We start from the raw sequence: 24,540 nt of genomic DNA, 5'->3' as shown, positions 1-24,540 counted from the left end.
AATCATCAAAATTAAACGAAATAAACATTTGAAATATATGAGTTTGTATGTAATGTATGAATATAATATACAAGTTTCACTTTTTAAATGGAATTACTGAAATCAATCTACTTTTTCATGATATTCTAATTTTATGACCAGCACCTGTATGTGGTGGGCTGAGTGTAGCCTGCTGCTAAATCTGCAAATAACACCTTGACAGAAGGAATCACATGCTAGCTTTATTGTTTGTGTGTGTTTATGCTGACAAAGTGATCAGATCTCTCTGCAGCCTGGTTTTGTTTTTTTATTTTTATGGGACTTTTTGTTCTTCTCTTCCTCTTCAGTAAATGCAATGCCAGGGCTTTTCTCTGGCAGCCTGACAATCACATGCAGCATTCAAGCTGTGGCTGGAAAAACATATTGTATATAACCTGTTTTCAAACTCCTAGAAACCGCCTCTGAATTTGGGTGCAGTTTGTATGGTTTTTAACCTGCTCTGGACTCTGCTCCCACAGCATGAATCAGTCATTGATTGTAAAAGAAAACTAGGCATCCCTTGGAAACCAGGAGGTTGAAACTGGAATGGGACCAGTCCCTTTGGCTGGTTTCAAAACAAGCTTTAAGTTCTGCCTCCTCCACGTAAATAAAGAAGGCAGTCCATCTATTCATTTTTTTTTACTCGCTTCTACTTTCCGGGTCATGGGGAGCTGGTACCTATCTGCAGCCATCACTGTGCAAGAGGCGGGGGACAATCTGGACAGGTTGCAAGTCCATCACAAGGCCACATGGAGACCAACGAGACAACCATTCACAGTATCACTCTCACCTAAGGATAATTTAGTTACCAATTAAGCACGACACACTAAAAAGGCTATTGCCCTTATTAAAAAAAAGAATAATTATGCTGTTGATACAATAGCTACATGTACTGTTACACACCTTCTTACAAATATTATGTATCTACTACCTGTAAACCCCTATTTAGGCTGTCATTCCCAAACTTTAAATTTCAACGACCCTGTTTTTACAACTTTAGTTTAAATCTCATTGATGGCTGCCTTATAAGTATTATGCTACTGCTGCCTTAGTTATCAGTGTGCATTACAGGATCTTGCTTCTTGATTTTTGTTTTAAAAAGCTCATAAAAGAGTTGTGAAGACACAACAAAATGGTATTTGCTGTTTTATTAAAACAGGGTAAACTGAGCTCTGCTGTCAACTCTGGGATTTGGTGTAGAGTTTGTATTGAACATTAATAATTCTACATTAATCTGCCAAATACTGACAGAGGTCCTTTTTGAAGTTTAGTTAAGAATTTGAGTGGAATGCTAAGATACAGCTGGGAGGGAGAAGCAGATTTTTAAGAAAGTGCCGCCTACATACCAACACCATCTCCACCATCTGGGTCCTGCCTGAACTCAACCTTTGACCTTAGACCTCTGTACCATGCAGGGATCAGCCTGAGTGAAATATTGGTTTGACTTGCCTGATGTGTCAGAGTGATGGCGTTTACTATGAAAACAGGGTTAAAACTGCTTTGTACAAGAAGAAATGCTGATTTCCAAATTTGTATACCACCATATTTCTCAGATTATAAGGCGCACTTAAAAGCCTTTTTTTCTCAAAAAATGACAGTGCACCTTATAATCCAGAGCTCCTTATATATGTAAAAAGTCGTAATGTTTTACTCTGACTTTGGTAAACTACAAAGCCGCACTGCTTGCAGCATTAAGGCTCAGTTTTAGTAGTGCAGGGCTCCATGCACGGAGCCGTGCACGGAGCGCAGACCTGAGCGAGCGGTGAAGTCGTTTATACTTGAAGCTTAAGTCGGTGCAGTATTCTCCAAAAAAACAGGGGGCTGTTTTGTTTTGCTTAATGCGCCTTACAGTCTGGTGCGCCTTATATAAGACCAAAGTTAAAAAAGAACCCTATATTGACAATGCGTCTTATAATCCACTGCACTCTATAGTGTGGTAAATGGATAAACCTATTAAATTAAATGCTCTAGTAGTTTTTGAACACAGTTCCCAAAATGTTTTCATTCATAAATCTCTGATAAATGTTTTTTTAACAAAAATACTTCTTACAAATTGCATATTTTTTATAAAAATAAATTTAGTGAATATGAGTGTGTTGAACTGAAATAATGTTACCATCAGAGACTTGATATATTTTTATTATGTCTTGCTATATTAAGTCAAAGGTTAACTATTTTGGTAATTCATTTTAGGTGACACATTGTACAGAAAACCACTGCCAACTGATACCAAACTTTAACTACAAGCACTCAGAAAGCGCAAACCTCCACTAAGGCCACAGCGTGATTAAAAAAAATAGTGCAATCCGGATGATAATCTGGGTCACCACCAGAATTTAATCCATTGTTTTTTGTGACAACCTCATCATTGTTTGAAAATTTCATCGAAATCTCTTCATTAGTTTTTACTTGATCTTTGCTAACAGACAGACAAACAAACCAACGGATACAATCGAAAACAGAACTTCCTTGGCGGAGGAAACAAAAGGGTCACATGCTGGAGCACAGACAAGTTTTTAACAAAGGGGTTCCCTGTGACCTTGACCTTTGACCCCATGAACCTTGAAATCAACAAGCATCATCTTTGACCCATGAGGTGTTCAGTTGTGTAGTTTGACATTCCTACATTACACTGTTGCATAAGCAGAGCACTAGGTCAACTGGGATGTTGACCTTTGACCCCATGACTTTCAAATCAGTAGTGATCACCCTTGACCTAAGAGGTGTCCAACTGTGCAGTGTATCTGTCCTCTGTTACATGGTTGCATAGTTAGAGCACAAAGTCATCTCTGATTTTGATCTTTGTCTCTGTCACCTTGAAATCAACAGTGATCACCCTTGATCAGCCTCTGTCACTACAGATATCCACCAATGGGTCCTCTGGTTGCTGCTGAAACAGGCACCAGTGACCTTCTGGCCACAGTTAATTTGGGTTTATCAGGTTTGTCAGGAAGCCTCCACTTCCACCAGATCCAACTTAACACCAGGTGGTGGTCAGTTGACAGATCTGGACCCTGTGTCCAAGACATATGTTGCTAAACATTTATATTTGGAAGTCAAACTTTTTGAGGTCCAAGTTAAAAAAAAAAAAACAACCCCACTGGTCCAGAAATTCCTGACAAGCCCCAACTTCACAATCACTGAAAAGCTGTAATAGCTGCAGTAATAAATGTTTTTATTTTCACCTCTGTCAGTTTGTATCTCAGTAATCAGGTCAGATACACTGTAGTTTTCAATAGCCATTAGTGAACGTGTTGGTACAGCCTTTGAATGTACAGAATACAAAGAAATCCATTGTTATTGAGCTGTATTGCTAAAGGCAGTTAGCCTCGTTGCCGAGCACAATAATTTGCAAATCCTGCCGGTTTTCCAACTTGCAACTGAGTTTTGGTTCGATTGGGTCTGACATTGTTTCCAGATCTGAGTTCTGACTGAGGTACATGAAATGCAGCAATAGGGTTACAGACAATCTCTATTGCTGGACTTTGATGCTGCTGTGTTTGTACGTGCATACTGGGTATCGGAGTGTATTACTAATGAATAGCAAGTCACTGAGCATATTGAGCAAATGCTACAACAAGCCACTAGAAGTCAATTTGGGTCTGATGCCATTTACAGCTCCAGGTTCTAACTCCCAGAGAAATGCAGTGATATGCAGTAAAGTTGGTGGATTTCTTTACATATCCTCCAGATGTTAGGATTAGTTTTCCCCTCATCAATACTTGCCTCACATATAAAGTGGTTGTATTTGTTAAAACTTTAGTTACAAATTTTACATTTTTCTTTATTTGTTTCACTCAATGGTGCAGCAATGCTGGAAATACTTTTTATATTGTTGCAGGGATGGAAGACCAACAGCTGGCCAGACAGTGGAGAGGTGTGTGTGTGTATTCATATGAGTGAATACCTTTTTAGAGTGCAAAGTGAGCACGTGAATGAAACCAAGAGTGAAAGAGGTGAGGTGAGGTGGGGGAGGCAGTTCAGTCTCCAGACAGAAGTGAACAATAGTATGAGAGACTCAGTCAGAGTCTGGACGGCCAGGCTGGAACATCGAGCCTTCTGTGAAGTGTGTGTGTGGATTTCTGTGTGTGTTAAGGGTTGTGGCAGGTTGGGGTTTTGTCGCTGCTGCTTACTCACACAGTGGAAGAAGGGATGAGGGAGAAAGAGGAGCTGAAACGAGCCGTAGAGCAGAATGAGCAGCTGCTTTCCAGGATCTGTGAGCTTGAGGAGCAGAACTCAAGGATTAATAAGGAAAAGAATGAAATGGTCACTAAATACCAAGCTGTAAGTGTCTTCCTTTTCTACTCATGCTGTCTTGTCTTTTTTTGAAACATCTCAAAAAGGGATTCAATAACTTGATATTATAGATCTTATGTTATTTGTGATTACGCCTATATTTCTGAATGATAAGGAAGTCTGACATGGTTGTTATACTAACAGGATGGATGAAATTAGGACAGTAATGATATCCCTGCAGCGGGAGAGTGATGCATCCACCATGGCAGTGTTTCAGATGGTTTTAATGTTGTAGTTTTTACTGCTATGTTGAGCATTATCCATCATTTTACTTAAAGCAGAATTTGTTTGTTCAATTTTTTTTTTCTGGTCATGAACCTTTTTGCAGTATTTTTTAACCCTCTTTTGGGAGGAAGTGATACGACAGTAATTATTCTGAAAAGTAAATACCTAAAGCCTTGTCAGCTTTAATCTGGATTTCATCATTATATTAAAAATGAAAACCTTAGCAGTCCTTGAAGGAATGCATACTGCCCACTGCCTTTCGTGACAAAATTTTAAACGAAGATCAAAATAAAACTGGGGAATTGATTGGATGTTAAAGTTAAAGTCAGGACCAGATTTAATCAAATGACCAAGAAGAAGCAGACAGAACCAGTCCCTGAATATAATTATATAACTGAGTTAAATTAACCCGCAAACAACAATTTAATAATGAAGAAATTGTGTTAGAAGCATAAAAACTCAACTCAAACACATTGAAAAATTGCGTAATTTGACAGCTATTACAGCTTCAAATTGACCTGAAGTTACAAGGGCTTCTCCATCTCTCTTTGTCTCTCTCTCAGGGGATTCAGAAGGGTTAAACTTGCCAGTCTCTCCACACACAGTGGGGGAAATAATTATTTTATCCCCTGCTGATTTTGTAAGTTTACTTACTTGGAGAAATAAACGGACTATAATTTTCTGGTAGTTTCATTTTAATGTATGGCTCCCAGTGACTGGTTATATGCCTATATGGCACACAGTTGACTATTCTATTAATCAATCAATCAATTAATCAATCAGTTTTGAACTCAACTTGTAACATGTATAAAGCTTGAAAATCCACAGAACCAGTTTCTTCGATTTCAGCCTCTCCCCACCCTGGGCAGAGCCAAAGAGCTGTCAAAGGACATCAGGATCAGATAGTAAGTCTGTACAAAGCTGGAATGGGCTACAAGAAAAACAGCAAGAAGCTTAGTGAGACGGTGACAACCCCTGGTGTGATTATTCAGAAATGGAATAAATATAAAACCACCAAGGCAACAAAGGAGTGGCTAAAGAAGAAGCACATTAAGGTCTTAGAATGGCCTGGATCCTTTAGAAAATTTGTGGACGGAGATGAAGCTGTGACAAACCCGAAGAATTTAGAGAATCTCTATGAAGAGGAGTGAGCCAAAATCTCTTCTAAGATGTGTCCAAACCTGCTGAGCAACATTTCCTTGTCATCCATTCATTCATCCATCCATTTTCTTCTGCTTATCTGTGGTTGAACTGTGATGGTAGCAGATCCAGGAAGGAGACTCAGGCATCCCTCCAGCTCCTCCTGGGGGATCACAAGGCGATCTCAGGCCAGAATGGATATATAATCCCACCAGAGAGTTCTGGGTCTGCCCCGAGGTCTCTTCCCAATGGGACATTCCTGGAAAACTTCAAGATGGAGGCGTCCAGAAGACTTCCTCATCAGATGCTTGATCCACCTCAGCTGATTCCCTTCGATGTGGAGGAGCAGCAGCTCTACTCCGAGCTCCTCTCAGAAGATGGATAGCCGCATCCTGTTGCTAAGGTTGACCCTGGCCACTCCAGGGAGGAAGCTCATTCCAGCCGCTTGTATCCAAGAACTTATTCTTTCGTCCGGGATTCATAACTCATGACCATAGGAAAAGGTTATAGTGTACATTTTTTGTATTTGCCGTGCAAAATGCAACACAGACAAAAACTATAAATTTGCTGTTCCTTTTTCATATGCGTATGTGCCAGAGTGGACCACACCGAGGTGCAAGGGGATTTAGCTTGAGAGCACGGAACGTCACTACTGTTGCCAGTGTTTGTGGAAAAGTCTCGAGGCTCATGGGGTTTGAGCTGAAACATTTAACAGACTCTTCATTAGACTTTGATTTAACGCTGTACGAAGGCGCTTTTTTACTGCTGTCTGGACGTGACAGTCGGGTCACAGCTTATCTTTGGCTGTAATACCTTAGAATATGAAAAACTTTACAAGATTGTCTCCATGCAGCCGCATATTTCCATGACTTATAAGTGATCATTCTGCTGTTGCCAGAAAATTGTTTTTCTTTGCCTAAATCATACCAACAAAGAGGTCCAACAAGGACGCATTTTGTTCTATATGTTTACAGATTCATCTGGTCTTATTATAAACTAATTATTTGGTCTACATCTTCAACTGAATAGGTTTTGGAGTCAGTCCAATTCAAAATGGCCGCATACTCTGAATGATAATACGATGTGTGACACCTCGAGATATTAAATTACATCGGCCATAATGCTATTATCACAGTTTGACCAAAATGTCAGTAACTCTGTCATTTGTCATTCCAAGTTGATCTTAGTTTAAAACCCTGGTATGAAAGGTAGCGGGTGATTTATTTATTTCCCTTAAACATAAAAAAATCAGTTTTTCTGTTGGATTTGGCTCCAAGCTTGTTTTTTTCTCCACTGCTTAGATTAGCCATCTGTAAATAATGACATTAATCCGAATAATTCATATCATGGAGCCCTCTTGATCTGACTGCAGTCAGAAATGTGACCCCCTTGTCAGAGCTAGTTAGCGCCGTTATAGGTTGTAAGAAGGCCTTCCAGTCTTCCAGGAGAAACCCGTCCTGTTCTTCATTACCTCCTGCCTGCCGAGGCTAAAAGACACCTCAGACATTTTTCATCACGGGTCACAATAAATTCCTGCTTGTTAATCAGCCGTGATACACTTCGGTCCTGTTGGGTCAACAACATCCTGACACATTCACATTCTTCTGCTTTGTTTTTCAGAAAACAAACTGTACTAAATGTTTGGTTTTTGTTTGGTACTAAATGAGTTTTTCATGTTCCAGACAGTAAAAAAAAATCTCCATTTGGATGCAGTTTGGAACCTAATGCTAATGCTAGCCACATGTTTGCAGCAGCATATGTTGCTAATCAGGTCGCCTTTGAAAGGCTCCAAAATTACATTTCTACAGAAGCAACATTGACCTCAAATTTCAGGAAAGAAACAAGAGTATTAATAGGAGAGAAACCCAATATTAAGCTCTGCTGATATCCTATATGCTGATATTTTCCAACTAATCTGAACCACCAGTGCGATGTTGGTTATGTTAGTAAATGGAGATATTGTTTCTGCTCTTACACCCCCGATACAGCGAAGGATGAAAACAGCATAGGAAGGGACAATTAAAGTGACTGGATCTCTTCTTTTAAAATCAACAGAGATAAAATGGGCCAATTTAACCAATTTTGTAATGTTTTAATTTAGAATTCTGATGCAGAACCTTGACCCACTTCTCTCTCTAGGCTGTATATGTCCCGCTGCGTCTTCCTTTATTGGTAATTAAGTGAAGATGATGATGATGTCAAACACAAACGCACAGCTCTTTGTCAACAACTTTTTAGTTTTTAGTTTTTAGTTTTCTTTTTTACATTTGTGATACTTTTTAAACATTGACTTTTGATTTTTATATAATGATTTATATATATATATATATACGTATATTGTTAACTTTTCTGCACAGTGACTCAGGCAAACTAACTATCCAAAAACAACAGTGTTTCATTCAAAAATAAAAATGAGACAAATATTTTAGCTAGCATAAAAAATAAAAGCGCAACCCAAATACCATCAGAGTGTGACAACGTAAAAATGACTTTACAGGTAAAACAAACAGTTTCCCAAAGTTTATTCAACAGAAAGGCTCACTGCTACTCAGCTTCTGTGCATCAAATAAAATATCTCATTTGTGCTGATTAACAGCAAATGCTGTGTATTAACCCCAATTCTAAAATACATGTTTGATTACTGAGAGAAATTATATTTTCTCTGAGACACTAGCTTTCAAACATCTGGACTTACAGCTGCGATGTTTATTTGCAAGCAGTGTTATTTATTTATTTGATAATTTATTTATTTTCTGCAGCCAAGGCTGACTTCACAAATCTGTTTCCCAATGATGCAGCAAACCTGCGACGGTGCGAAAACACTGAAAATAATTCATCACTCTTTGTGCACCAGCAGCATCAGATACAGTTTAACAAGAGAGAAAGTGCTCCTTATTTTCCTGCAGAAATACAGTAGGTTGCAAAAATATTCACCGTATTTGGTAATTTTTCTTTGGATTTTTAATTTGGAATGTCCTTGCTGTAGACCAGAACTTGCAACTTCAGGAATAACACTCCAACTATCTACATTAACTGTTCCGATTGGTTTGAGCTCTCTCTGGCTACATTCACACTGCAGGAAAATGCAACCCAATTCAGATTTTTCTGCTCTTATGCGACACGTGTCCGATTTTTACATGGCAGTGTGAGCGTAGCATATCCGATTCTTTCATGTCCAACCCAGGTCTTTTCTGTATGTGGTACTGAATGGGATACATAGCCGATGTTTTTCAAAGTGACCTCAGTGTGAAAGTTCATGTTGGATGAAAAGATGGCAGTCCCTCACGTCAAAGTCCCTCCACTCTTGGTTCCAATTCTTCATCCTTACATGCCTCTGCACAGAGGTAGCAGCTACAGCTCCAACAAAGGTCATCATTCACATTTGAGCTCTTTTTCTTTTCCCTCTTCTTTTATCTTTTATCATTTGGATGTACAGCCCGATTGGACAGCAACTTCAGAATCAATACACACATGCTAACACTCACAGCGTCCATATTTACCTCCATAAACTCAGCGTGTGGCGTGTGACATCCTATCTTCTTCTGCCCATGCGGGTCATTTCAGGAACTGGACACTGTTCACACTGGAGTCTGATGGAGGTCACATTTAAAATGTAATGAGAATGAAAATATCAGATTTGAGCATTAAGACCTATTATTGTCTAATGTGTTAAAATCATTTGGAAACAAGAATTTTGACATGTCCAGTTTTTGTTACTGTTGAGCTCAGTGAATGAACTAGTGTTCAACTTCATGGTGTGTCTTGTTTTTTTTTTTAGTTTTTTGTGAACATAATTCACTGACGATCTGTAAGATGTTAAAGTGTTGGTGTTGGACCAGCGTTTGGAGTCCGAGCCGCAGACAGCTCAGTGTCTTTGGCTTGCAGAAGCACAAGAACACAGACCACACTGGAACAATATGAATTTCCAGAAGTTTTCTATTTTTCCTTTTGTTTTGCTTTCTTTTTGGTTGCAGAATATCTCTGTGGCGTTGGCTGTACTTACTGCGTCTGTGCTCAAAGTGCAAATATCTTTGGGTCACTTAAATTCAACAGAAAGCCATTTTTGTAGCTGCAAGTTAAATTATTGCAGCGTATTTTGCATCTACTGTATTTCTTTTTTAAATACAAACTATTCACAACAAAATAAATGTGTTCAATTAATCAGCATAAGTACAGTGAATTAAGTGTTATTTATAGCTTTAAAATGCACAAGTATTGTGTTTTATTATATGACACCCGTCATCACCTGTTGGTGTGTGTTTGTTTTTCTTGTGTTAGCAGAATACTGTATTTCATGAACCACTGGACAGATGTATATAAACATTTTCTAAAGTAATCATTGGATGAACCTCTCCTGATAAAACTTTAAGACAGCTGCCACAACTAATCAACAGAAAAATGACTATAACGCATTGATTTTTACAGATATTTAGCTGAAATTTGGTATGGTGGTTGCTGGGAGTCATCCCTAATCAGTGGCGGACAAAGTACTCAACTCTAGTACTTAAGTAAAAGTATTGATAATCATAGTCAAATCTTACTCAAATACAAGTAAAAATTGTTCCGTCAAAAGTTTATTCCAGTTAAAGTACTTAAGTACTTACTTTTGAAAATACTTAAGTATTCAAAAGTACATGCATTTAAAAATACTTAAGTATTCAAAAGTACAAATTATGTTTTTTAATGTCAGTACATTGCTATATTGTTTTGAGTGATTTACAGAACCTTGTAACTCTCTGAAACGAAGATGTGCGAAGTTCTGAGCTTCAAACTGCATGATGTTGATATCAGTAATATTAATTTTTGGATCAATCCACATACCCCGACTTTAATGACGTAAAAGTTGGATAAGATTTAACATGATTTAGTACCACATATAAAAAAGATTTGGGTCGAATTTGAAAAATTGGATTTGTCACGTTCATACTGTCATAATAAAATCAGATATTCATCACATATGGACAAAAAAAGCATCTTTAACAAATATTTTAGAAAATAAAAAATGTATTTTCTTCCAAACCAAATACTTAGTATAGACAGTTTCTACAAAAATGTAATTTTTTTTTTAATCTGTGTCATTTATTTTCAAGTTTAAAGTTTCTGTTGAGTGTAAGACATTCTTCGTACATAACCAGGGTTGCTGCAGCTCCAATTGCACCCCTTTTCTCAAGCTTTCGTTGAAGGAATGCACACCACCTGCTGCCTTTCATGCCAGACTTTTACAATAAAATCATCTTATGTACGCTGAGAAGGGGCAAGGTTATAGTTACATGATTTAGTCACATCTATCTTGAAAATGACTTTATGTGTCATTTCGTGAAATAGTTTTTGGAAGATGTGTTAGCACTCAGAGTATGTGTTATGAATGACTCTCAGCTACTACCACATTCAATTTTAGCTCAATATTTGTAAAACTGTCTGAGTTATTGCAATTTTTGTGTTTGCCATCTTTGTGGCAGCCATCTTGAATTGTGTTGACTCCAAATGTTAATGAATTGTAGATGTACAGGCAGTGAGTACCTTCTGAGTGTTTGAATAAAATCTGTCCAGCAATTCATGAAATATTTTGCCAACAAATAGACAGGATTGATGCCATCAGTTAATGCCAAAGTTTTAGACAAAGATATTGTGGAGAGCTTAGAGTGTGTGGTGTAAACGACTTTCAGCTACAACCACACTAAATTTTGGTTCAATATCTGTAAAACTTAATGAATTCTACCCATATTTAAACTTTCTAAGGTCAGCTAACTGTGTTGCCCATCTAGAATGGTGTTGACTTCAAATGTTATTGAGTTTTAAATGTTCATCAAATGATTATTTTTTGAGCGTTTTATGATACATTTATACTGAAGAGCTGGTTATATTAAAACTTTTATTATAGCAATGGGACATTTATACAAACCCAGTGTCCAGTGCTTTTATACTACATTGTTCTTCAAAAGTTCATGAATAATATTCTTATCTACAAAAACAATAGTTCCACTTGTACAGGCCATGCATGGAAAGCTGCAGTTCTGTCACAGTAGAGCAAACCAAAAAGCATGGTCAATCTAACAATTTAGATTGAGCAGCTGCTTCTGATTTTCTTCATGTTCTTTGTGCTTTGTATCTGTGAACAAATTCTGGTTCCGAGATCATTACTGCTATATGTAGTTTCTGGTGCTGAAACTGCTGAGGTGACTTATCCTCGCCTCATCTTGGGACCCTGAATGATGTTGGCTCAAGATAAAGAAATGCTTGGTCTAGTTCTTGAGTCTCTGTGGCTTAAAAGAAGCCAGCCACACTTCAGAGTTGAAGCACAATATGTCTTGTTGTTCTTGGTAAGATGAATGCCATGGCATTGTGGGCGACCGTGTGGGCGTGTGCGCACAAGACATTTATGTCAATTATAATAATTATAATTGAGGGAACAAAAGGCATTCCTACTCTGAAATGCTGCTTTTTTCTGCTGTGATTTTATTTTGTAGACACACAGAAAGTCAGCCCAATGATACAGGCTGTTTCTCTGACCTGGCACACCAACCAGACCCTTTGAGGGAGGAGGGATACCTTTGGTACCCCCTCCTACAGTAGACGGCAGAGAACCACCTGTTTCTGAAGGAGGAGACTTAAAAGGGAAAGAACACGGGAACAAATGCTGTAACGCTGTGACAGTGGACGGAGCGGAGGCTACTTTCATTGGATTTCAGAACAGAGGAACGTTTAGATTTCAGAGCTTTCTAAACTGAAACAGCTAAAAGCTCCAAGGGAAAGAATAAAAAGGAGACTGACAGTCTGAGGCAAAGAAAGGTTTGCTGGGAGAGCACAGCCCGGAGCACCATGAGGGATTGATTTACTACTATTTCTTCCACCTGGGACAATCAGAGCGGCTGCATACCATTCAGAGAGAGAGAAAATAAAGCCTCTGTTGAGCAGAAACACTGTTGGACCCGTCGCTACCTTGTGAAGCAGGTGAAGTTCTGGAAAGCGCCACAGTGTTCTTTGTGGAGGAAGAATCAGTAAGATGACATCTGTGAGGAGACGCCAGCGTTCCCACTCCCTCTCTGATGATTTAGAGGAAGGAAATGGGACCAACGCAGATCCTGAACCAGAACCTGAGGAACTGGACTGGGATGGCTACAGCAGCACACTGGAGGACAGATTAGCAGCTGTAGGTAACAAATTCAACATGCAGGCTGAACTGTGAGATATACCTGTAATTTCTCCAGTGAAACCAGTACTAAAACAATGGTTCTCAAATTGTGGTACAAGTACTATTGGTGGTACTCAAGAGCTGTCTAGTAGAATTTTTGGTATTTTTGTCTATTTACAAGTTAAATAACATGATACTTAACCATAATAAGCTGAACTGTGATGGAAAGCTAAAAAGCAGATATAGATAAAAAAAAGTGTTTTTATACAAAATTACAATCATGGCTCTATTCTTAAACTACTCAAAAGAAAAGTGCAATGGACAATATTTTGTGAACCTCTGTGGAAACTGTAGTAGATGTGGGTTAACCAATGTGCAAGTGTCCACTTAAACAGTGCCAGTATAATCTGTACTGGATCTGCTGGCAACGAAAAGTGAAGAAATTTGATCCAAAATATCTCAAATATGTGTTCAGATTTGTCTTTGGGCAGTCGAAGAGCCAAGACTGTAAGCAATGCATAAAACATCAAATCTTAAGCTCTGTATCTCACTGGGCTGTAACTGTTAGTAACTAGAGTAGTTGGTGGCACACAACACAATTGTGGGAAAATATGCAAATTTTCACATGGGATCCCTATGAATTAGTACTTAAAACGTGTTTACGTCACTCTTAAATGTGAATAATTGCAACATTCACATGACATTCCTGTGACTGATTTAGTCACAAAGTGTCCTAATAATGTCTTAATTTGATGCAATTCATTTTAGTTTTGTCTCTACTCAGTCACAATTTGGTTTTGCAAATTTGACTCACATTTCTCGCATATTCAGTCTCATGGAAGCTAAACTCTAGGAGGGTTTCAGTGATGTCTGCAACAACTCTGTGATTATTTTGTTCAAATTTCCAGTGACACAAGAGTGAGGCCCTGTGGCTCATGCAAGGACATTGTGAGTCATCACGGGCATCATACAGTCCTTCCTGTGTTGCAAGTTTACACCTGGGAGGCACTGATTGCTTTTAGCAGCAGCTCTCACAGCTGTTGCTGATCCTGGCTGATCAAATCTAATGATTAAGGGTGAGCTGAGCCAACCATTCTTCATTGGACTGTTAACATCGCTTGATTCTTCTGAATGCCCCACCTGTACTTTTAAAGTTCTTATATATTCAGATCCTTAGAGGCAGTTTGTGGATGAAGTTTATACATCTGATGCAGGCATAGAAGTGATCCTCTCTCAACAAACTGAGTCTGATGGAAAGCTCCACCCCTGTGCCTTCTTCTGCTGACATCAGGCTTTTGCTGAGCAGAACTACAAAGTTGGATACCAGGAGCTACTTGCCATCAAGATGGCCCTCGAGAAGTGGCAACACTTGTTGGAGGGTTCCAAATAGCCTTTCATTGTGTGGACCGATCACAAAAATCTGACTTCTCTCCATTCAGCCAAACATCTGAACTGTAGACAGGCTGGATGATCATTGTTTTACATCCATTTCTAATTCACAATCACCTACCGACCCGGTTCCCGCAAGGTTAAACCAGTTTCCTTTTCCCAACAATTCTCCTCTGAAACTCCCAAGCCTTCTGAAAACATCCTGCCATCCACCTGCACCATTGGAGTCTTCACTTGGGAAATCGAGGACACTGTCAGAAAGGCCCAAATTACTGAATGAGATTCTGAAATTGGAACCCCAATCATCTCGTCATTCCCTCAACCATGCACTTCCAAGTCCTGCAGTGGATCCATACAGCAAAGTCCTTCTGTCATCCAGGAGTAAGCATAACTAATCCTTTTGGTGGTCTATCATAGTTCAATATGTCAAGGATTATGTTAAAGGTAAGACCAGTAACAAGTCTCCTGCTAACCTCCTACAGTCAATACTTATTCCTAGCTGCCCTTGGTCACACATCTCCCTGGATTTCATCACAGGCCTACCCCCTCATAATGGAACATCATTGTACTTACCACCATGGATCGATTTTCGAAAGCAGTCCACTATCTCCCACTGAAAAAGCTTCCCTTGGCCATGGTAACCGCCCAGCACCTCATTAATCATAATGTTTTGTCTTCATGGGATACTGTTGGACATTATCTCTCATCAAAGACCTCAGTTTGTCTCCCAGGTATGGAAGGCTTTTTGCAAAGCTCTCTGAGCCACCATTAACCTTTCGTTAGGGTTCCATTCACAGTCCAACAGCTAGGCCAAACACCTGAACTAGGAACTAGAGGCTGCACTAAGACACACAGCCACATCCAACTTCTTTGCTTGGAGTTCCCATCACGACCTTCTTAGCAACTTGGCTAACTGCGTTTGAAGTCTTCCTCAGGTATCAGTCTTTCTTGTTCCCTGCTCAAAAACACAAGTGGCTGTACTCTCTGTCCAGCATCACCTGCTTTAGTGCTGATAAATCTGGCACCAGTCCAAGACTGCCCTCCTCAGAACAGTGGGTCAGAATAGATGGTGGACTGACAGAGAACTCTGGCACCCCAGTACACACCCAGACAAAGGGTTTGGCTCTCCTCCAGACACATTCCATTGAAGCATGCCTCCAAGGAGCTGGTGCCTAAGTTCATTGGTCTCTTTGAGATCAAATCCATAGTCAACCTCTCTGTGCACCTAAAGCTTCCTCTTTTCCTTTCGAGTGCATCCAACCTTCCCAAACTCTCGGGTAAAATCCATTGTCTCTAGCATTCTATGCCCTCAGGCCACACCTCCTCCACCTGCCTGACTCATTGACAACCACCAAGCTTGGTCGTCAAGTGTTTTAATAAAATCTTCGGTTGTGGCCGAAGAATGTCTTACACTCAGTAAAAACTTTAAACTTGGTCAAGCATCAAGGATGTTTGCCACATCCTCAATGTCTGCCACCATATTTTCACAAGATTGTGAAAATATAACTTTGTTCAACTCACATGAAGATTCATTCTAACCTTTGCTCTGTTCCCTTCTGCAGTCACTGTAAATATCCACTTACCTCCAAAATAAAAACTACCTGAGTTTCTCTGTGAGTTTTTGGTACCAGCATTTGAGAACCCTGTAGTTAACTGCGCAAACATTCCTGCTATTTTCTGTGTCCCTGAGACACCGTCCTACGTCCTCAACATGACCTGACACAAATTGAGATAAAGCTAAAAGCTAGACTATGACGCTACAATACTGCCACGGGCAAGGGCATAAATCCTATTTCATTATTGGGGGGGACAATCAACAAGAAAATTTCTTAAGAACAATTTTGGGGGGGTCGGCAAAGTTACAGTGAAATGTAATGCAAAATGTACAAAGGGATCATAATCTGTAATAATATTAATTTAAATGGCATGTATTTAGTACGCTTAATAGTAATATTAGTCAGTACAAAAGTGTCAGTAATTTTCTTATGAATTAAGGCATTTATTAAAAATATTACCCCCCCCCCACACACACACACACACAAAATTCTAATTCCAACACAGTGATACCTCATAAACCGTAAAACAAGAACATTTAGATTTGAACAGAAAACTTCATTATCTATTCGAATGTATAAACAAAATTTCCTCTTTGAAAAGGAAGCACAAGTATGCAGCACATCTAAACTACAATAATAATGTATTAAATAAATTATAAACTCAGCACATTGGTTCCATCTTATTTGTTTTGCTTTAAATACGTGTTTAACTTGAATAGTATTGGAGTAATAGTGTCACGTTTTTTAATCCCCTTTGTTTGGACATTCTTAGGTGGAATTATAGAGTAGATATTTTCACCAAAGACTGTCTCTGCTTAACCTTTTTCTGTTATTATTGTCAGATCTCAGTAAAAATGTCTTACAGCTGATTTTCACTTGGGGTTTGCATGTTTCTCCACATTATAATAGTCTCCTTTGTGCAGGCACATACAGGCAGATCCTGCTCCATCATCTCCATCACAGCCCCCTCAGCAAAACCTTTATCTGTCTCTCTCAGGTGTATTAAAGGATTAAGATGTTATCTTTTGTTCAGGAATACCACTGGAATGCACTACATTCACAAAACATGAAGGGATCCAAGACTTCTCTGCAGTGGAGCAAAGTGATGCCCATTCAGTCTTTACAAACTCAGATCATTTTAATCTATAGGTCATGATGTTAGGAATTTAATCCCAGGGATTTATTAAACATTTTCTTATTTTACTGGTATTTATTATGGTGAAACAGTAAGAGAAAAGTCTTGTGAATTCTGCACAATGGTTGCAACAAGAAAAGACAGAGTTTAAAGTTGACTCAAGGCTTTGAAAAATAAGCCTTAGGTTTTTTATCTGATGTGTGTGGAATATTACCATCATAACTATAGCCGGGCTAAATGTGTTTGGTCCAAAACAGGAACAGATTTGACTCATCTATGTGTTCTGAAATGAACCCTAAAACAGCTGTTCCCTCGGTGTGTTATCACACTTCTCTCATTAGATCCTTGTGTCTTCAGAGACAGCATCTCGAACCCTGAGAGGAAGCTTTTATGTTAGAAAGAAGCAAAATGATGACATCTGAGTCTGCCATGAAAGAACTGTTTCATGTTTCCTGCAGCCGGACATTCAGACTGAAGCTGTTGTGTTCACAAGCTTCAATAAGAAGCATCAATTACAACAGATAGATAACTTTTAACAAACTGAAAGTTTTATTTAGCATAGTTAATTTTAATGATTTGTACATTTGACACTTGACAAATGACTGCTCCCATTGTTTTGTAGCTGTCGGACAGTGAGGTGAGGAGGCTGTCGGAGCAGCTTCATCAGAGGGACGAAGCAGTGCAGAAGCTCCAGAGAGAGAAAGACCATTTGGTGGAGCTCAGTCAGGTAAGCAAAGATTTTTGCTAAGTACCTCACTGCTGGGGACAAGTTGGCGACTCAGAAAGGAGAGAAAACGACTTTTCATTTGTTACTAAACTTTGAGTGTTTGACACCCAGTGTCCAGCGAGTTGTTGTTTTACATTTTGCACAACTAAATATTTCATTGCGGTTATGGATTTGGAAAAAAAACCTATAAAGAGCTGCAGTCTGAGTGATATTTTGCGAAGTCTTTTAGTCAAATAACAGTCACTGTGGGCTGCTTTTGTTTCCAGCTTATGGAAATACAGAAGAAAAAAAGTCTGTAAGATCAAACTAGCAGATGGATTTAAAGCTGTTTGATAGTGGATCGAAGATTAAGGAACATGTGAACACGTGTAACCTCGAACATTGTGCTTCTTCCTGACAGCAGGCCATTGAGGACCTGCAGATAGAGGAGGAGAAAGTGAACCAGCTGACCAAAGAGAAAACCAAGCTGCTGATGCAAGCTGAAGAAGTAAGTTCTAATGTACAACACAGTCCTCCAGCTTCTACCAGAAACCCCAAATCCACATCTGGTGGATTTTTAAATTTGCCTTCATATTCAAGTTAACAGTATAATGTTTAGATTATACAACACATGTGGCCAGAAGTTTTGAGAAGGACACAAGTGTTGGTTTTAATAAAGTTTTGAGGTATTTTATCAGATGCTTCTATGGTATACTGAAGCATACTTACTTCATAGGTTTCAAAGGCAGAGCTGATGTGCGGCAAAATTTTAATTATTTAATTTATTTTATTTTATTTTTGGGGGAGGGGGGCGGACTATGTCCTATTTCATGGCAAATAAGGACTTTGCAATTAATTGTAATTCATCTGATCACTCTTTTTAACATGTTACAACTGCCAACATAAAAGCCGAGGCAGCAAACTTTGTAAAGATTAATATTTGTGTCATTCTCAAATCTTTTGACCACTGAGGTATATACCAGTGTTTTACTTTGATGGACTCAGATAAATCCAGTGTAAGCTGCCATCATTACTGCTCCAGGTATAAGTTGGGCATCACTCTCAGCTACTACCACACCACATTTTGTCTCAATATCTGTAAAATTAACTGAGTTATAACTGTTACAGTTTTTATGTTTGCTAAGCTCATTTTGATATCTTGAATTATGTTGACTCCAAAAATTAATCAGTTGTAGATCCAATGATTACTTTTTATGAGTTTGATGTTTTGCTGACAAACACACACCCACACACACAGGCTCATAGCTGATCCCTCCTGTATCTTCACCTATGCCCAGTTGGAATACCAGCTGGAACACCTTCAGCGTGCTGACCTGGAAAAGACCAGGAGGAAACTGGAGGAGAACAGCAGAACAAGTCAAGAGAGTCCTGGAGAGATGGGGAAGATGAGGAACGGTCTTGAAGATCTCATCAAAAGGTCAGTCAAAGACACACTACACTTGTATAAAAGGTTTTGACACAAAGGGGGAAAAAAAAAAATTTGGCCACATTGCTGTGGAGACTGAAACGCTAGAGTGTTGGTCAGTTCAGCAGTTTTATAATGTAATGGTGCCTATGACCATGCATAGCTCAGTTGGATGTTCCTAACTCAGAGATCCTTTTGTTCAACCCCTGTGTCTGTGCTTACTTTTTTGTTATTAATCAATCCCTGTTAAATGCAAACCTCCATTTGATTACTAAAACTAGATTTAACTATCTATCAAAGTTTCACTTTTAGGCTAAATTCACTTTGTTTTTAGCCTTAATGTCTTTTATCCTGTAATAAGATAATGATACAGGCTGATGTTAATGTAAAACAACATGAAGAGATTTAAATTCCAATTTCTATGAACTATCCAAAATATCTTGTGTTCCTAAATAAAGGATTATTGCAGTTTTGTACACTATCCTGCCTGATTTATAGTCAAAAAGAGGTTCAGCACTGTAAAAACACTTTAAAACCCTACTTTAACATTACTGTCTCATCTCATCTTCATGGTTTAATGCTGTCTTACTAGAAAGCTAGTGATGTTTTCATTATTAAATTTTTAGGACCCAGCCATAATAAGGCAAAATACAGTGTACTTCTTTGCAATTGTTGGTCTCCTGAGGCTGCTGCTGCTGAAGTAAAACTGAGGACTGACTAGATGCACTGATACATTCACAGTCTTGGCACTATTGTATGATGACCAACAGCTACAAGCGCACAGCAAACAGCTAACCGCAAATAGTGAAACGCGCTGCAAACACATGAATAATGCAAACTCAAAATAACAACAACAAACACAAAAAACAAATGCAACAGGAAAACGCTGCAAAAGACAAATGCTGCAATCACAGAAAACAGACAGAAGCAAAAACATACAACCAGCAAAACAAATGCAAAGGATAAATTCTGCATGTACCAAAAACACTAAAAACCCTGAAAACACCAGCATGTAAGAAAAGCTGCAAACTCACTCCACAAAACAGAAATGCACCAGACCACCAGGGGAACTCAAGGTTGGATGTTGGATATTCACATTTCGTGGATGCAGCAGTGTCTTCCTGTTGTTTGAAAATTAAATATCCCCCCACGTCATGTGAACTTCTGATCAAGAGTTAATGTTGAATTGTTTCACTAGGTGTGTCTTATGACTACAGTCTAATGAAACAATTCAACATTAATTTTTCATCACCTGGTCTCAAGGCATGGAAGTTATTGAGAAAAAAAAAGTATTAACTTTTAATAAAAATAAACAATTATCATCCAGTCTAGTGAAAAAATTCAACATAAAAAAAAACTTTGAAGAAAAATTTTAAAATCTAGTGGTGGAGGAAGTTGATGAGCAACAGTGCCATTGCAAGTGTTCAATGTTTAACAGAAGAAACAGGAGGGGTAGCTACTTTAAAAGTGAGATTTATTTTTCTCTTACAGCCTCAAAGATTTGCCAAAACGGGTTTCTGTCCTTTTCACTTTGATAGTATTTTTTACCTCCTGAAGGATAACAGAAAGTTTTCATAAACATGTACCTACGGACCCGTTTACTGCCCTGAAGTGCTACATTTTCGTTTTCATCTCTGAGGAATTTTCTATAACTCATAATTAGTCATGAAAGGTTCTAAGAAAAAAAAATACAACTTTCCAGTCAGTTTTGATAATTAGAAGCCTTCCATGATCATAAACTTTTCCAAAAGGCCTGTATTCATGCCAACCACGATGAAGGCTGTAAACCTGCCTCTCAAACACTTTTGTGAGCTGGCGTGAAGAAGAAACCGTACGGTAAATTGTTTTACGAAGATTTATTCTTCCAAATGATACAAGATACTGCAGATGTTTTCCACAACTAGCAACAGTTTTTTTCATTGAACTGAACAAGACTTCTATCATCTGCTTTCACCAGAAAAGAAACAACTTTCAGAAACATTTTGACACTCGGATACAGTGAGACGTCCTCATGTCCTGAGGCAGGAGGACGTAGACTGTAACAGACCATAATACACCTGCTCCAGTTCAGGCTTTCATTAAGATCCTGACATGTTGCCATCTGCCCTCAGATTCATGACAGCAAATAGAATTTTTGTGGTTCACAACTACTATCAACCACAGACATGAGCCCAAAGACAGAGAACGCAGTCTGGACCCGCCAACATTAATGTAAAATCGGTGACTCGCTTTGTTGCTGAGGATCTGTAATTTGTTCGTCCTTATTGGAAAGTAAAATCTGTCTGTTTATCTTAGCTGTCAGTTCAGAGAAGCTTGTGTAGCATCATGTTGTGGTAAAAAAAAAATTAAAATAAAAAATCACACAATAGCGAAGCACATGTGCATAACTTTGCACCTTTTTCTATTTATTCCAGTCTTCCTGTCAGATTGTAAGACAAGATAAAAGAAACTTTTGTCACATACTGTTGGTGAGGTAGTCACAATGAACAGACAGAAATGTACCCATTGGATCCATTTTCTCAGCTTGAGGTTTTTGCAGTCTGATGCTGGTTTTCTTAAGGATGTATCCCATCTGTCAGCATGCCTCTCAGGGAGGAATTAGGCAGTTAGCAGAATATGATGGACACAAAATGTCCAAAGCAAGATCAGAATTGTCTCTTAAGCTCTCAGAAAGAGTTACATAGCTTTATAATCATAGTTGTTTCTGTTTAGTCACTTTACTACAAAGGCCAACTGAATCTCGGTGAGTCCATTCTGACCAGTTTTATGTCTGGTTTGCCTAACGGGGACTGGGAATTTCTGCAGGAAACCAACAAGACTTTTCTCTCTGTTGGTCACCTCCCTCACAAACACCTACTTACTTACCGTACTTAATTTGTCCAGACCACAAACAGCTCACAAACTCCAAGAAGAGTCATAGTGGTAACACACTTCTTACACTTCTATTTAAAAAATCCAAAAAAGGGTAAAACACCAAAAACAACTAACTTATAAGGCTGACTGAGAATCTACACCAGCACACTTCCATTCTAGGTGCTCATCGAAGGTTAACTCTTTAATCAGATGTGTTGATGGCAAAAATGTACATTTTTACTCTCTTTGTGTTTAAAGGAAGGACCTGGAGATCAGCAGTACCACCACCAAGTTGGAGGCAGAGGAGGCCCTAAACATTGGACTGCATCGAAGGAACAAGGAGCTACAGGTGAGATATTCTGTTACAATAACAGTACCTTAAAAAGACAATCAGAAGACCAGTTGGATTTATGATTTGAAGCTTGAGCTAGTGGTGATCCTCAAATTGGAGTTTATGTGTGTGAAGAACTTAAAGGAATTCTTCAAGGGATTATTACATGCTGTCTTTCTATGTTAGATGTTACAATTATAAACCATTTCATTAACTAAAGCATGATTGGCTACTTCAGAATAACAGGCAGAAGCTTAAAAACCGAGGTGTTTGTTTAAAATCAGCTGTGTGGAAAAGCTTCCTGTTCATGATCTGCAGGAGTTATAAGAAAAGCATATATGGCAAGCAATTATGCCATATAATGGACAGTTTGAAACATTTTTAAGCAGGCTATCCATGTATCTGAAATCCACAAATAAGAATTTATACTGTTTACAGTCTCCCGTAAGCTTTTAGGATTCTACTTCAGCATACTTTCAGCTACTTTACCCATTCATATATAAAAATCTTCAGTTCATTTAGGACATTACGCCTAGAACCTTCGTTTTTAGTAAATTTTTTTTTTGGAATATTTAACTTTATTTTAATGCCTTTTCCATTTGAAATGAATGGAGAACCCATGAAATTTCTGAAAAACACGCTCTTAGTGCATGTTTTGCTGCTTTGACCTACTGTTCTTCGCTTTTTGCCCTACTGTTTTGCTCATTTTAGCTTTCATTCCGATAGTTCTAACTTTACCAATTTAGTTCCACCTTGTTCAACAAATTTCAGCAAAACAGTTCACCACTTGGCATTCACACTGTATTTGTGCAGAAAATGTATTTTCTCCAGTTTTTAATGTATTATTATACTATTAATAATTTACATTTTGCATCAAGTACAGGTTAATTTATCTTAAGCAAATACTCCTTGTTTTATTTGTTTATTTTTTTTTTATTGTAATAATTAATCAAACTGTAAGGACACAGAGGAGACCCGGAAAAATCAACCACACACAGGAATGTACAAAAGGGAAAAAGTTTATTTTCAGAAACTAATTTCTGCTCAGGGAGAGGACATCAAACACAGCACTGTAGAGCAGTGGACAGGTGGAGCAGAGGAACAGAGGGTCTGACGACAGGGTGATGCAGGAAACCAGTGGAACAGGCTTCTGTAGAAGCAATGAAGATCTCCACAAGGAGATCCAAAACGCAACACCCAGAGACTTTGTCGATGATAAGGCAGAGGTCATACACAGGAGGTCAGAGAGAGCAAACTTAGCTTTGAGGGGCAGGCGACAATCCATGGTCGTGAGGCAGAGCTTGGGTCAGGGTCCTGAAATCCAGAATAGAGGGATCCGTGAAGGGCTTGGCAGGAGGGGTAAATCCGTGGACAGAAAGGGGTCGTAGAACACTGAAGGCTTGGAAGGAAAACGCTGGATCTCTACTGGCTCATGGCTGTCAATAATCTGGCAAGGAGGCAGAGACTGAGGAGTGTTTAAGTAGGGCAAGGCCCAGGTGGAACAGATAAGCAATCAGGCATGGCAGGTGAGCAGAATGAGTGCTAAACACAGCATGGACAGGACATGAATCATAACAGGTAACAATATGGAGTTCATCAATCTTTCTGTTTGCCACATGTCCTGTAAGACACTGTTTACAGTTCAGATTGGATGAATAAATTACAACATTATTTTATTTAATTGTGAAATTACCATGTGACAAAACCTACATTTCTGTACATGAGCTGGTACATTAGACCCTACCCAATAACAAGAGTGCCTTGTTTTTCGCTCTCTGCTTTAGGGAAAGTTATTGCCCATAAAAAATTTAACAAATTAGCATTTGATATTTGCTGTACCAAACCGATCTTCATACTAAGATATGTACCGAAGTGTGTTTTAGGCCTACTGTTACACCCCTACTAGTGTACAGAAGATTAAAAGGCCGCTTCGCAGCTTCTGCATTTATTATTTGTTGTCTGACTGATTGATCTATAGATCTGAGATCTGTAGTTTCCTCCTACAGCCTCTGACTTCAGAGTCGTGTTCACATTTTGTAACATGGATGCCTCAGTGATATCTGGCTCAACTAGAAGCAGATGTTTCCCAATAAATGTCATAAATCCTCACCGAACACCACTTGCAGGCCGATGCTGCTGATGTAAAATAATGATGTTGATCGTGCTGAACGCGTTGGAACACATTTTTCTTTAGAAGAATCTAATCAGTGGTAACTGTGCAGGATTTGTTGGAATACCAGCCTGTTGAAGTGAAAGATACGCAGCTGGACAAACAGATAAATGACTGACAACACAGTGAAGGAATACATTCCGGCTTTTCAGCAGAGCTGCTG

General features: G+C 38.8%; 1 protein-coding gene across 4 annotated transcripts in view; it reads left to right on the top strand.

The window, feature by feature from the left end:
- The window catches only part of LOC108235892 (myosin-16), a 64,342-nt gene that overhangs the window by 7,896 nt on the left and 31,906 nt on the right, over positions 1-24,540 (top strand). For 2 of the 4 annotated variants that reach the window (XM_017416205.3, XM_017416206.2), the window contains 4 exons: positions 17,514-17,618; positions 18,019-18,105; positions 18,896-19,035; positions 22,135-22,225. In XM_017416205.3, the coding sequence (XP_017271694.1) occupies positions 17,514-17,618; positions 18,019-18,105; positions 18,896-19,035; positions 22,135-22,225 (423 nt within the window). Of the gene's footprint in view, positions 1-4,042; positions 4,303-12,219; positions 12,830-17,513; positions 17,619-18,018; positions 18,106-18,895; positions 19,036-22,134; positions 22,226-24,540 lie in introns of those variants that run through there. The other 2 variants (XM_017416204.3, XM_017416203.3) reach the window with 2 other exon arrangements.

Source organism: Kryptolebias marmoratus, linkage group LG17 (genome assembly GCF_001649575.2).
Source record: "Kryptolebias marmoratus isolate JLee-2015 linkage group LG17, ASM164957v2, whole genome shotgun sequence".
Classification (NCBI taxonomy): Eukaryota; Metazoa; Chordata; class Actinopteri; order Cyprinodontiformes; family Rivulidae; genus Kryptolebias; species Kryptolebias marmoratus.
The sequence above is the reverse complement of the archived record's forward strand: the minus strand, read 5'-3'. Positions and strand labels throughout refer to the sequence as shown.